Here is a 15,679-nt window from a genome sequence, read left to right as displayed (position 1 = left end):
CCACTGTACTTTACAAGACAACATTGTTGGTTGAATGAGGTTAGTGTATATCCCTGATTGAGTGCGACATGAACACACTGATCATTTGAAACCGATGTTCACAGGTTTAAACATTAAATTACCTCTAACCTTATAATACATATGGCAAGGTTTTAGTCTCAAAAATGTTACACCCCAAATATCTGACACCCGTATAACATGGATTGAAAACATTTCCCTTATTTACTAAGGAGAAATCAAAGCGAAACGTGGTTAGTAATAACCTTCCCAATGAGCCGGCCTGTGCTTGAACACCACCGACAGACAGCCCAGACAACATGAAAGGGCAAGTTCTCTCTCTCTCACACACACACACTCACCTCTGCCTGGCCCTGTGCATTCTTTGGTCTATTAGTTCCCCAGAGAGAACAGCCCTCTAATCAAGCCTTGCCCAGACTGAGCGGCATTAGCAGTCGGTACTAGCAGGACCTACTGGGTCAGCCTACTGTAGCTAAAAGGAGCTTAGCCGAGCCCTCTGGGTGGACAGGCTAAGAGCTAACCGCGAGGGCTGGAGTGGAAAAGGCACAGAGGCTTACGGAAGCACAGGTGTGTGTGTGTGTGTCCGCACCAGGGCTTATGGAGCACAAGCGTGTGTGAGCATTAAGCAACTGCATTGGAAAGAGGTTAACACCCTACATATCTGATATGGTATGCTCCCTGTCCATGCTGAGCAGAAGGTCACGGCAGCCATATTGTCTCTCAACACTTCCTGACCTCAGTGTTGCGCTGAGCTGCTACATCAGTTTGGTGACTGTGAATACTGTTTGTTGTGGTTCTATACTCCCTAGGCGGCTGCAGAGGACAATTCATAGGCCGGTTTTAAAAACAACTGGCTGGCAGCTATGCCTCAGGGGAGGAGAAAGAAAAGAGAGCAGACAATCACAGACAGCCAAGAGAAGAGTGGGAGCGCGAGAGAGAAAGCGAAGGGATTGGCACAGGAGAGATGCAGATTAGCAGGCAACAGATTAGCAGGGAACAGATGTCACTCTCCTGGGAACACGGGAGCCACTGTCAGGACTCGTGCCAAGACACGCATACAAATGCACACAATGACATTCGAGGTCATATCAGTCTGACCAATTAGGACAACTGCAGCTTTTCTGTCATTGGTTCATGTTGACCAAGTTGTGGCTCCAGAGATATCTAACAGGGTGGGACTGTGTAGAATCCCACACAAAAGAACAGTAGAGGACTGATGTGGCTGACTAGCTGTCCTGCGCTACAGCAGCGTTGGGTTAAAGCAAACACTGCAGGCAGGCCCACGTATTCCCTCTGCCTGCCAAGGGCCTGTCCCACTGCCAACACCGTTTCTATAAACAGAGCACCCTCTGCACATGAGCTGTGCAACCCTGTGCCTCTGACACACACACACACTCAATATTCTTCAAATACGCGCAGACACAACCAGGTTCTCGCGCTCACACAAACTGCATACTGATCAACCTCCCTCTCTGGTCAGAGCTGGACCCTCCAGCAGCAGGAGCTAGCTAGCTGGGAGCTGAGGCAGGCAGTGGGTGACGCACACAACTGATTCAATTCAGCTCCCGCCCGCCTGACGCAGTCACAGCCAATCAGCAGGCAGGGTGCTGCGTCCTCACAACCCACCCCATCCCTCGGCTCTCTCCCTCTCCTTCATCCTACTCTCTCTTGCCTTTCACATTGCCCACCCTCTCCTGTTCCGCTTCTACCTCCGCTCAGCCATTGCATTCTCTCCCTTCAACCTGTCCCTCGCCCTCCCTCCCTTTCGCTGGTGCTCCCCCCGTTCATACAATTCAGCCTCTCTCATTGTTCACTGCTGCTCTGAATCCATTAGAGGAAGCAGATGGACTGCTGGGCTGTTACTGCTCACACAGAGGCCAGCAGCCTCGCTCTCACACTATGAATCACAGCTTCTATGACGTAGGGGGTGTGTGGGTGTACGTTGTGAGTGTGGATATCCCACATTATGAGAGTGTGTCGGGGGTTCGGTGTGTGTTCCATTCTCTTCTCCAGTAGCCTCTGTTTATGACAACACGGGTGCTTTTACAACACAATGAAATAGCTATTAAAGCACTATGTGGTGTGTGTAAATGATCACAGTTCATCTAGTCTATGTGAAATTGCTGTTATTCCAGCCAACTGGGTAATGTGTAGCCATTTTTGGAATAATCTCGGGAGAGAGTAGGTGTGTGTGTGTGTGTGTGTGTGTGTGTGTGTGTGTGTGTGTGTGTGTGTGTGTGTGTGTGTGTGTGTGTGTGTGTGTGTGTGCACGAGAGAGTGTGTGTGAGCATGAGTGGCGGTTACGATGCGATAGGACGTCTCAGCTCAAAACAAAGAGATTGAGCAAAACATTAGTCTTTTCGGGGAAGAGTTCCTTTTTAATCCATAACGGACGCTAAAGTGCTTTGTGGGAGATTTCCGAGGCGAGGGGAAACCAAATCCCTTCACCAGGATGAGAGAAAGCCATATTAAAATGCCATCTAGTCAAGTACCCTAGCACCATAATTTGTGAGATAATTCTTTTTTTTTTTTTTTTTTTTTTAATATATGGGAGATTCACCTGCATATCTGATGGGAGAGATAGCAGGTGATACGTGTGACACTGTCATACACCAAAGACTTGGAGGGGAGATTGAGAGATAGTAGGAACACACAGAAAGCGAGAGGCACAGTAAAAGGTAGAGAATGAAAGAATGAGCGAGTCAGAGAATGGTACACAGAATTAGAGAGCGCAAATGAGTGTGAGGGAGATGGGGAGCAAACAAACTGCAATACTAGACCCTTTGGGGTCGCTAAAGCCTTAAAAACACTATTTGATGTTCAAAGGAGAGTCAATTAAATAAACCATTATAATGAGACGCACTGTAAATTCCATTAAACCCTCAATGGAGAATCACTCCTAGCCAAAGGTGTAATTATGGCCTCCTGTCCCCCACTCTCAATGGTTAATTACACCGAAAGAGAAGAAAAAGCCTGAACGAAAAGGATGATGGTCAAGAGGGCAGGCCCTGTTGCATAAGGAGCCATTGTGATTGGCTCGGTTATGGAGTGAGCGCGCCTGGCTTTGAAGGGTTCTGGGAATCGCCCAGGTCAGAGGTTAGCTACGTGCTGCCACTGTGTGAGGACACATTTTAATACGCGACCGTGTTTACAGCGGGGGAGGGCTGTGTGTGGAACACACAAGTGGACTACAGAAGAGGTTTTTCAACCTCCTGTAATTGAGTTTACACGACTCTCATTGAAAATCAAACATTATGAGACTTCATGAAAAAGACACATCCAAGAAACACGTTGGAAAGACGTGATGTGGCGGAGATTTAACTAAACCATTTGACTGTTGAGGTGTGTGTGTTTAGTGTCCTTGTCTAATGTGCATATAGTTGAGAGAACTGACCGTACTAAAGGTTAAGAGGGGCTATAGATTTTAATGGTACTGAAGGAGCAGTAGCTTTGAGTTGGGATGGTTGCTTGTTAAGATACACCCAGACAGTGTCTTGTGAGAGTGCGTACCATTGGGGGGGTGTCTGAGGTTCCATCTGTCAGTAGTAAACCCTGTAGCGGGTCAGAGACCCCCCCCACACAGACTAAAAAGGCACAGCTTTCCACCCCTCACCCTTCTCTGGGTACTAGGCCATCACCATGGAGATAAGCACTGTTCCCATGCCTAATGCACCTCTGCTCTGTGGGCCTCCTGTGACCACCCCCCCCCCCCCACACGCTAATGAGCAGAGGGCTCATCTCGGCAGTGTCGACCCATCCTCTCCACACTTTCTACGTGTTTTTGGAGTCTGGTTGATCCATAGAGACTATTCATAGAGATGGCTTGTTAGAATTCACTATGGGTAGATAACACTAAGTCCCACACTTAGATACGATTCAGTCAGTCTTCCCTTATCCATACAGTTTATCCAAAGTAGAAGGTTGCCCAAAGACTGATCTAAGGTCAGATGTGTATTTTCTACACCTTATGGTGAGGAGAAGGTAAGCTGATCCTAGATATGCACACAAGGACAGCTTCTATCCACGTGCCTTAGGAGTCGGGTGTATACCACCAAGCCAATGCTTCCCACGTAGATATGATGAGTCAGTAAATCCTCGTCAACACACAAAAAAAAAAAATGGCTGAATGGTGGTTTGGACATGAAGAGGCAGAACCTGAAGCAAAAGACTGCCTCTTCCAGACACACCAGGAAGTCCCTGCACAGCAACACACACCCTCTCCACCATACAAAGAAGCCTCTTCGTTAAACACCATTAACATCAGCAAATACACTTCACTATTAATCTGCCTTTAAATGTGACATGAGCCCTCTCAGCTGTGGTATAACTGGGGGGGGTATTGAATTGCCTCTTCTGTCTGCAGCGTGTGAGTGATAATCCAACATGAATACATGCAGAAAATCCCCCCTCCCATCTCTTTGTCCCCTCCCTTCACCCCCCCCCCTCTCCAACCCTAATCAACCCCCTCGACTTGACATGCAAGCCAAGAGAAAACAATTATCCTTCGCATCCATAAATCCACGGGACGTAAACCAGGACCCAGTCACTCACTATTAATTTACAGAGTATTTATTAAATGTTGCAGTTCGACACAGGAAGGCGACGGCGCCCCTCCCTCCCGCGGGAAAGTCAATTACCCCCCAATTAGATTGCGATTCAAGAAATACGACTAAAAAAAAGTGTTGACACAATTAATTGAATGTGAAATTGCAAATGAATCCAATATGCATATGACGATGCGATGTCGTCCGGTTTCCCGTGTGGAGATAATGCAGTTCTCCTGTGGCCGCGGTGACGGCGTGTAAATATGTCAGTCGCCGTGGAAATTGGTGGGTCGCCATGGTAGCAGGGCAGGGGGTCTCCCGGGAAGGGGAGAAAACAGCATGGGTAAAGGTGTCCTCATGCTTCCCACCCGAAAACAGTTCGGAAGAGTACGTGCATATAATAAATAATACGACATTGATGTTTTTGTTCATTGTTTTTATTTGGTATTTGGTTATTTTGGGGCAGTTCGATGCACAGAATTTTTTTTTTCTTCTAGAGGCAAGCCAAAGTCAGTAGCCGATGTCCACGCCCCTTCGTCGGTGATTGGTCAACAGTAGGGATTCAACGAGAGACAACTCTTTTTCCTGCACATTTCCTCATTGAGAAATACTGCACCAAACATCATGCTTAGATGTAAAAATTGCACAACTAAGAGCTCTCAGATTAATTGTGGCTATTTTAAGGAAGTGTATACTGGCGACAGCGTCTCAAAATGGACAATGCGTACTACTATTGCCGCTTTTTTCTCTTTTTCAAGCGAATGTCTTAAGGGAGTATGCAAGCACATTTGCTCGGGTCGCCTAGCCGACTTCGGCTAGCAGCCAGCCGAACTGAAGCATGCCGACGCCTTAATGGGAAATGTAGATGGGAATTTGACACGCATTACATTTAGTTCCTCAACACTTTACAAAGGCAGGCGCTGTTGTTCTGATCACACCAGGGCTGGGTAGAGAATGCGTCACGTGTACCCGGGTATTACTGATGGCTTTCGCTCACAAACTCGGAAGCCGCCACCTGTTTTCATGAATTGCATTTGCATCACTCTGGGCCAGTTCCGTGTATTCTCATAACTTTTTGAATGAGTGTGTTTACGTGTGCATACAGAAAGTTACGTGTGGCAATGGCTTTAAAAGCATATCCTTGCCTGGGAAGTTCCCCACGAAGCATTTTCTCCAATTACAGGGAGAACTGGATTGAGAGTCTCCCGGTCCCTGTAGGGATGGGGGAGCTAGGTGTGTGTGGGGGGGGCTTGTGCATTATTGTGTGTGTGCGCAGCACGATGGGGTTTGATTGTGGGGAATAATCAGCGTTCACCTGCCCTCCATACTAATAGAGGGCTGAGGCGCTCTCATTCTACCCCAACAGGGACTGCCTGGATGGGGGAAGTCTGGTCAGCTCCATGGCTAATGGGGGGGCACAGGAGTTAATTCCGCAGCGCCTTATCTAATTTTCATACATATGGACACGCCAGGCAAGATCGATTACCACAAACAAATTGAAATGTGAGAGGAAGGGAGGAGGGAGAGGTGATGAGGCTGGGGGGTGTACAAACTTTTTGTTCCACGTTATGTTTGAGTGATCATTAATATGGATGAAGAGACATCACAGCTGCATACTGATTTGCCCTCACACACTTAGTGACATGGATGCTAACTGAAGTAAAACAGTCATATGCTACTTAGTGGGCCCTGCAGCAGATTGAGCGGAGAACATTTTCTCTCTTGCTTACTTTGAAAGTAGGCTGTACGGTGTCCATTTATTCGTTTCAGCTCTACAAGTTCCTTTTTGATCATATTCTCTGTAGGCTGACGCTTGAACACACTCACCCCACTTCCTTTCTCACTCACCCCACTTCCTTCCTTCCTTGCTCACTCACTAACTCCCCTTCCTCCCTTTCTCCCTCTCAGATTTTACACCTCTGTCATTTGACTTCAAACTAACCTTCTCAGTCTGTTGAAAGACACCCTCCGTCACCCCTCGGCTTAAAATGGTCCCTTCACACTGGGTGACTCACCAACACCAGACAGAGCAGTCTACCCTCCCCCCACAGAGATAATGAGACAGACCTAAATGAGGTCAGAGGTCAAGAAAGGGCCATTGACCTCTACACAACGCCAACGGACCAATCCCCAATGGCTATTGGCGAGGGCTGTTAGTTAGCGGTTAGACCGCCTGGTGTGTGTTGGGGCCAATCCCTGGTAACACAAACACACACCTTTTAGAGGGCGAGGTGCTGACCAATGCAACCTGAACAGATGCTCTAATTGGCTTTAGAGTGGACCAAAGCCCTGGCCCCCATCTGTCTAATGCCTGCCTGCAGGGGTTTAACACCTACACGCACTAACAACGACCCCCTGGCTTCTTCACACGCAATGACACAGATTGTTCACACACGCTAGACTCATTCGTTGGCTAAATACAATAGGAAACGTTTGACATGGGGGACCAAGTGGAGCAGCAGTCTAAGGCACTGCATCACCACAGATCCTGGTTCGATCCCGGGCTGTATCACAACCGGCCGCGATTGGGAGTCCAATAGGGCGGCGCACAATTGGCCCAGCGTCGTCCGGGTTAGTGGAGGGTTTGGCCGCCATTGTAAATACGATTTTGATCTTAATCGACTTGCTTAGTTAAATGGTTAAATTAAATAAAGTTAAAAAACACGCCAAATGGAAACGGACGCAGAAATAGCAAACATACTTCACATACTACCGATGTGAGCACACATGCTGCTGGGACAGCGTGGAACAAGGTACCGTGAGGCAAGATGCCCCTTAAAGACTGTTGCTCCTGGAACTGACTGAACTCCTTACCCCCCATTCATCCCCAAACCACCTTCTCCCCACTGTTAGGAGCTCTCACCTGGGTGCCGCCTCACAAATCATTGGCCAGCACTGCTGATCTCAGAGGAGTAGTCACTGTGCAGTGTGTGTTCGAGGACGCTGGACTGACTCGATAGCTGTAGGTTACAGGGGCCCTGCTACTACACAGCCCTTGTCTGTATATATACACACACCTTTATGGCTGGGGGGGCGCTATTTCATTGGATAAAAAAATGTGTCCGTTTTAAGCGCAATATTTTGTCACAAAAAGATGCTTGACTATGCATATAATGGCCAGCTTTAGAAAGAAAACACTGACGTTTTCAAAGCTGCAAAGATATTATCTTTGAGTGCCCCAGAACTGATCTTACAGGCGAAACCAAGATGCAACTTCAACCAGGAAATGAGCAGGATTTTTGATGCTCTGTTTTCCATTGTCTCCTTATATGGCTGTGAATATGCTGTGAACGAGCTTATGCGCTCTGCCGTTCCACCAAGATGTCTGCAGCATTGTGACGTATTTGTAGGCATATCATTGGAAGATTGGCCATAAGAGACTACATTTGCCAGGGGCCCGTCCAGTGTCCTTTGTCTACGTTGGTGCGTAACTCTCAGTGGCAAAAATTTTACCATGCGATACAGACAGCGAAGTATCGTTCCTGGAAGTGTGTATCATTGAAGAGATATGTGAAAAACACCTTGAGGATTGCCATGTTTCAGTCGATATTATGGAGTTAATTTGGGAAAAAAATTGGCGTTTGGATAACTGAATTTTCGTTTTTTTTTTTGGTAGCCAAACGTGACGCACCAAACGGACCGATTTCTCCTGCACAAAAAATCTTTCAGGAAAAACTGAACATTGCTATCTAACTGAGAGTCTCCTCATTGAAAACATCCGAAGTTCTTCAAAGGTAAAAGATTTGAATGTTTTTGCGAAAATGTTTCCTGCTGATGCTAATACTAAATGCTACGCTAGTTATCAGTACTGTTACAAATTCTAGTTTGCTATGCTTGAGAAGCATATTTTTGAAAAACTGAGATGACAGTGTTGTTAACAAAAGGCTAAGCTTGAGAGTTAGCATATTCATTTCATTTCATTTGCGATTTTCATGAATAGTTAACGTTGCGTTATGGTATTGAGCTTGAGGCTATGATTACGCTACCGGATCCAGCATGGCTCCACGCAAGAAGTTAATCAGAGCTGATTAGGGCCGTGTGGGTCAATAATTTAAGTATTTCCACCCCCCAAAAAAAGAAGAAAAGCTGTGCGGCTATGAGTGGCAGTTAGTCATTCCACTCACCTTTGGTTTTCAGGTCAGCAGCCTAGAAGACACACAGGGAGAGAGAGAGAAGTCAACAGCTGTAAACGTGTTGCTTTTGTTCAATGATTAATGTGGAGCTAGCAAAAAGGCACGTCATAAAAGTTTGTCATTAACTAAAACATTAGCGCATTACAGGAAGCGACGTGTGTACTTTTACACAACAGGAAAAGAAACTGTTAAACTCATAATCAAAGTAAACATGAGAAATTATGTTCCCAGTAGATCATTACAATTGCAGGCTGACAAATTGGATGCAGCCCACAAATCACATAGTCATACAACGAATGGCTAAACATCTCAAATGAAAATCCGATTGAAATGAGTTGAAAATGTAGGGATCTGAGACATTGAGACATACAACTGGCAGTAGGCTGTGTGGGCCTGACGAGACATGCAAGGTAAAACACCTCCGTCTTCAAGAGCAAAACAACCCCACCTGGGAAGACTGCTAGAAAGTGCCTTGGCATGGCTGCTGGCTAGTGGAAGTGATAACTACAGACTGTCTAATCTGTCTTGAGTGCAAATGTGTATGTTAGCAACTCGATCAATATGGGATTTTTGGGTCCGATTCTAGGGAGGCAAAGGTCACCGATTACCGATATACGTTTCAATGTTTTTTTGTGTTTTTTCAGGAGGTGGAATGAAAAACTTTTTTTACAGATACTCTAAATTATTATTTATTAACTAAATATTAAAATTAACATTATTAAAATAACATTTTATTTGTGGTTTATATAACCACCAAAAAGCCACTATATCCTCTATGAATACAAAAGTAAATACAAAAACACTTGTTCAGTTGACCGTAGGTACAACTTAAGCACCATAAGCACATTAATAAAAAAGGCTGAAAGTTCCTAATGTCGCCACTAGATGTCAGCATTAGAATTGAGTTGATTCCCTACAGTGCTTTTACAACAGGTAAGTAAAGAAACACTATGGCAACCTCGCAAAGCACACGCTAGCTGTACATTATAAAAATGTTTTCTTACTGAAACCATAATGTGAATTATACTGTTATTCAATACAATAATGTATGTATTTGGCTATATATTTCAACAGCAAATGGCATGCGCTGATGACTGAAAACACTCATGCAGGAAAATGCTTGCCGCACTGGTTTTAGTCACATGTTCACAGATATCTCACGCATTAGTCAGTGTTCACTCCGGCGTCAGTCCAGTGTTTTGCGCATATGTAGCACAGATTGCTAGCTAGAAGAACTACATAAGTAGCGCAGACTGCTAGCTAGCTAGGCTAACTACCGTGCTGGCAAGCTAGCTAAGTGAGCATACGATGAGGACAGGGCTCCTTGCTTGGTAAAGGGTACTTTGATTATTTACTCATTTAAATACACCGTCGCTGGCTGTGGAAAGCCATCATGCCCACTCTCTCGCGTCCTGGCGGGCTGAAGGATGTTCAAGGAGCAGCTCTTAGAGCGCCCTCTTCGGGCAAACATTGAAAACGTTCCTTCTACGTATATAATATCAGCGCATTTGTCCGATAATAATCGGTCAACCGATTTATCTGTCGGGCTCTAGTGTATGTTTGTGCATATCATTGTGTTTTTATATGCCTGTGTGTACAATTGTATGAATGTGCGTGAATGGCGTGTGTCTATGTGCGACAGCAACATCTCCTTGGTTACCAGAGCCAGGCTAGTGTTTCCAACAGAGCAGTGTGTGTAACAACCGTGCCAGCTCTAATCGGTCTTTAAATAGAGTCTATACACCTGGCAGTGAGCTGCCTACAGGGTTACGGGCTCTAGGATAATCCACGAGGATAAACTAGCGAGGTACTCCCACACTCAGTCATATAGGGACTATACTGAACACACCTACCTGGGGAATAGAGGTGAATGAAGGAGAGGGGGAGGGAGAAGGTGTAGACTGATGGAGACATTTTTCAGAAGGAGGTACTCGGTTTGAGGAGAGCACGAGACAGAGAGACAGACTTAACACACACAACTCACCTGTTTCTGAGCAGCTTCCTTCTTGGTCTTTTCTTGCTTTTTATTTTCTTCCATCAAATGGTTCTCTCTCGTGTTGTTAACGTCTCTCAGCTGCAAACAGAAAGGGAGAGGTTTTCAGAACAGGGCAGAGAGGAGCAGCAGGCTTTACGTTCAGAAACCTAGCGCTACAATTTCCCTTTCATCTGCTTAGAGGTCAATGTCAGAGCTAGCAAACATTTTCCAGAGAAGACCTTCAGACGCCAAGCACATTCAGCATTGCAGAAGTAACACATTGATTTGCTTCTTAAATGCAATTTCCTTCATGGCTAGAGAGAGATTGGGGGTGGGGGGAGATCGAGAGACACCCGGAAACTGACAGAGGGAGAAATGGGGGGGATAGAAAAAATAGGAAAGAATGAGAGAAGAACAAACTCAAAGCCTTTCCCGAAGTCTGTCTCCAGTGGTCTGCCAGGCAGCCAAAGGAGAGACCAGATAGCTGGAGAGACAGCGAGAGAAAGTGGTTTATTTAAGCCTTAATTTGTTTTGGCTGAAGTTTGGTGACGGTTCCTGGAAACTATTAAAGGTATGAAGAGAGGACTGGGGGGAGCCTGTGTGTGTGTGTGTCTAAAGCCTGCTAATGCAGGTTAGCTATTCCAATCTGGTCAGTGTTGCCAGCTAAGTAAGTGCCACTCACTGTAGACATAATAACATGGTTATTATCTGGTCAATGGGGAAACTCAAGTGTGGGCAATACTAGACAGCTTCCAACTGCCTGGTTGTTCCTCTCACTGCAAATCCAGCATACTATCGTGGGACTCTGGGATCTCACTGTACTCTTCAACTCCCTCCACACACACACACACAAAATCGGCCATTGTGCTCTGTCCTCAGGAATACGAAGAGCATAAACAAACATTTTTTATCAGTGCCTGAGTGACTGACACACACAGGAGCTGACCGGAGTTCCTCCAGCCTCAGTCAAAGTGTCTGCAGACAGTGTCCATAGGGGCCTGCATATGAATACGTTGATGAATTATCATAATAATGAACGGAGAGTAATGACAGGCCCGTCTCCCGGTGTGTTGCCTGTTGGTAGGGGAAAGGAACTGTCAATCAAAGTGACAGGCAGAGGCAGGCTAAGAGTGAGTGATGGTGGGGAGGAATGTCCACAGGGACAGCCATGTTCTGACAGAGAGAGTGAGGGGCCTGTTGCCTCAAGTTAAGGACAACCAGTGAACAAACACCATTGTAAATACAACTTGTTTATTTATTTTCCCTTTTGTACATCATTACAACGCTGTATATAGACATCTGAAATGTCTATTCTTTTGGAACTGTAATGTGTAATGTTTACAGTAATGTTTACTGTAAATATGTTATTGTTTATTTCACTTTTGTTTATTATCTATTTCACTTGCTTTGGCAACGTACACATGTTTCCCCATGCCAATAAAGCCCCTTAAATGAAATGGAGAGAGTGCAAGAGAGGGAGACAGACAAGAGATTGTGAGAGAAAGAAATTGGCAGGCATGGCCATTAACAACTGTCAATCTACAGTACAGCTAGTGTACTGCTTAACAGTAGGGAATACTGAAAGAGGACGAATACAGCTGTAATGACTGAGGGAGGACAGTACAACTCACTATCAAACACATTCATTTTTAGGGGGAACTGTGTATGTGGTGCACTAGTATCTAATCAGGCAGAAAGGCAGGTTGGTTCTCTGCCTGGTAATAAGTAGAAGCTCAATAGTGTCTCCTCTCTCAGATCTGCCTATTAACCAGACCAGCGCTCCTGCAGGGCGCTAACAATCCAACAACACCATAGGCTACCACTCCCCCTTCACCCGTCCCCTACTACCCCCTCAACCAATCACAATGCCCCGTCAGTCTAACTGGCATCTCACCCCACCATCCCCCCTGCTCTGATATTCCTTGGCACCGGTCCAACAAGTAGGAAGGGAGGGGGGCAGGCTAGCTGGCACTGTTCTGAATGTTGAAATCACCCTCGGAATAGAAAGGGGTGGAAGGAGGGGGAAGGGGACATTGGATCGGGACATAAAAATATCCGGCGGAACCCTTTGTGTGCTGGAATTTTCAGAAAGAGAGCCTCCGACTCAGTCCATCTACTGCTTCGTGACTACTAGCCTACCGCCGTCCTGGCTGTTGTTAACATGGGATCTCCCATACAGCTCCATCTGGTGGACCAGCTCATGACGGAGGAGACGGAAGCGGGGGAAGGGTTATGACAATAATAGTACACCGCTCGTATTTATTTATTTATTGACCTCATAATCCTAGATAATACACGGTTAAGGAAACTGATAAAGGATGATGGTCGGTGTATTTTGGTAGCAGGCTAGTAGAGGTTGACCTAACACACCACGCGGTACAGTACAACCACCTGGCTGGTCCTGTATCCAAGATCATAACAAGCTATTGTTCACTGCTGTGCCCCACTCATCCATAGGAGCATCATTGGAAATCGAAACCTAATTTATTGATATGCAGCCTATATTTTGGGTAATTACAGGACTCGTCTGTAAAAGAGACCGTGGTCTCAGCATGACTTCCGGTCAAACTAATAGGTGAAATAAAACATTTAGCTTATGTCGGCTATTCCCAAATATCATGCCACAGATATCACCTTCTGCACCGCAGCACAGACCAAATGAAAATCATTTATTGTTATTGTGCCGAATGTCCACTAATGTCCGTCATAGAAATAGATTCAATAGAACAGGCATCCCCATTCAAGTCAATGTTCTACTCGTCTGGTCTGAGCCAGAGATTTAACATGACAGCACAGTGCCAGTGCACTGTCCCTAACAGAGTCTTAGTGTTGTAACTGTCTCACACTAAACCCAAAGTAGTTGCCATTCAATCTAAATCCTAGAAAGCACAGTACAATTTGAAGACTTAACTAGCAGCTGGGCCTAATCCGAAAAGAGCCAAAAAAGCAGCATAATTGTGCCGACTAAGACAGAGACAGCACTGTCTTCAGCTACGACGCTGAAGCAACTGCTCTGGCTGCCCCAGGAGTTCCTCCTCACAGGAGTTCCCTCCAGAGACAGGACAGAGTCACAAGGGGTGGTGGTGAGCATGGTGCCCTGCTTCTCACTTCTAATTACCCACAAGGGAGCCAGGTGAGAGGAAGAAAACGAGAATAGCAAAAGGGGATGAGAGAATGAAAAGCGAGAAAGAGAAATGTACAGTATAGATGATGAAATAGCATTGTTGTCCAATGACAGAACAAGATAGAGAGATAGCAATGCAGACAGAGGGGGCACCAGTTCAGGGGAAATGACAAGGGCAGTGTGACTGAGCCCTTGTGTCCCCACTGAGCTGCTGACACTGTCACCCCCAGAGTCAGGCTGACACGTAACTTGATCCCCAGCCATCCCAACACCTGCCTGGCAGAGGCACCTCACACAGCGAGCGACAAGCTGACATACTCTGGTGAAGCAGCGCTCTCTGAACCTGCCTGGCACTCCAGTCTAGTAAGTCTATAGTGTCATATGCCTGTGTTGGATACTGTGGAAGACCTATAGCCTAGATACATGTATATCGCCCTTCCCCATGTTTTTGGATCACACTCTTCACATATACAGATGGATTTGTTGTGCCGCTTTATAGCACACGTCTAACAATTGTGTATGGATAAAAATAGTAGCCGAGTTGAGCATTCAAGGGCGTCGCATTGCAAAGGTCTCCTTCCATCTGTGTGCCGCATATAAACTCTGCATGACCAGAATCAAAGCAGACAGAAAGCATAACAGGGAGGAAAGACTTATATGGTCTGTGAGGATCCTGCTACACAAAAATAGCAGCGCTTGTTAAGAGGGATTAACTGGTGTGCGCGTGTGTGTGTGTGTGTGTGTGTGTGTGTGTGTGTGTGAGAGAGAGAGAGAGAGAGAGACGCACAGCGGCACAGGGAGTCTGAGACATGTTCACAGAGAGATGCGGGAGCTGCTGCTCACACCGGGGAGGAAGAGGGGAAAACCGGAGGATGAAAAGACAGGCAGAGCAACACCAATTAAGAAAGAGAGCAGAGGGAGAGGGTCGATAGGAGAAGAGAGCAGAGGGAGAGGGTCGATAGGAGAAGAGAGCAGAGGGAGAGGGCGATAGGAGAAGAGAGCAGAGGGAGAGGGCGATAGGAGAAGAGAGCAGAGGGAGAGGGCGATAGGAGAAGAGAGCAGAGGGAGAGGGCGATAGGAGAAGAGAGCAGAGGGAGAGGGCGAAAGGAGAAGAGAGCAGAGGGAGAGGGCGAAAGGAGAAGAGAGCAGAGGGAGAGGGCGAAAGGAGAAGAGAGCAGAGGGAGAGGAGAGCGTCTGAAGGGAGAGCGAAAGCTCACTGTGGAGCAGAGGAAAAACACAGCAAGATAGAGGAAGGCGAGAAAGAGAGATATGGAGAAAAGAGAAGCTTAATTATATCCACGCACCTTGGGTGAGCAAGCAAGGAGGAGAGCCTGAGGAGAAGAGGGGGCGAGAGAGTGCGTGCGAGAGAGAGCGTGCGAGAGAGTGCCCGGCTCAGGCTGTAGGGCAGTGTGCAGAGCAGAACTAGACGTCCCTGACACAGAGACAAGGTTGCCACGATGGCCGCAAGGCAAACAGTGCTGCGGCGTGCTCCGGAGCCCTTCCGGCTAACACTGCCACTGCACGAACAACGGAGCAAAGCCATGGAGGATGAGGAAGGGAAGACAGGGGGGTGAAGCCACCAAAGTCTCCATCCCCCTTCCTTTTGCTTTCCTGCAGCCAGGCATTAGGAAAGCCACAGCTCTCCTGAGCCCTTTCACATGGCCATTATCCAGGGCGGCTACCCACAACCTGGGTGGAGAGTAATAAATAAACAGCCACTATTAAAGAATGAGGAGACTAACATGGTCTTAGGCTGTGTCCAAATTGGCACCCCATTCCCTATATAGTGCACTGCTTTTGGCAAGAGCCCCTACTCCCTATGAAGTGCACAGCTTTTGACCAGCTCTGGCACGAGCCTTCGTTTAGTCCGGCTTACACTTCTAAA

At 46.7% G+C, this 15,679-nt stretch overlaps 1 protein-coding gene across 5 annotated transcripts in view; it reads right to left on the bottom strand.

The window, feature by feature from the left end:
- Window positions 1-15,679, bottom strand: part of LOC118364834 (trinucleotide repeat-containing gene 6C protein) — a 67,287-nt gene that overhangs the window by 45,066 nt on the left and 6,542 nt on the right. For all 5 annotated transcript variants that reach the window (XM_035746578.2, XM_035746579.2, XM_035746581.2 and 2 more), the window contains exons 2-3: window positions 10,680-10,769; window positions 8,687-8,708 (exon numbers count right to left, since the gene is read on the bottom strand). In XM_035746578.2, the coding sequence (XP_035602471.2) occupies window positions 8,687-8,708; window positions 10,680-10,733 (76 nt within the window). In that variant the 5' untranslated portion in view covers window positions 10,734-10,769. The remainder of the gene's footprint in view (window positions 1-8,686; window positions 8,709-10,679; window positions 10,770-15,679) is intronic.

This window comes from Oncorhynchus keta, chromosome 32, assembly GCF_023373465.1.
Source record: "Oncorhynchus keta strain PuntledgeMale-10-30-2019 chromosome 32, Oket_V2, whole genome shotgun sequence".
Classification (NCBI taxonomy): domain Eukaryota; kingdom Metazoa; phylum Chordata; class Actinopteri; order Salmoniformes; family Salmonidae; genus Oncorhynchus; species Oncorhynchus keta.
The sequence above is the reverse complement of the archived record's forward strand: the minus strand, read 5'-3'. Positions and strand labels throughout refer to the sequence as shown.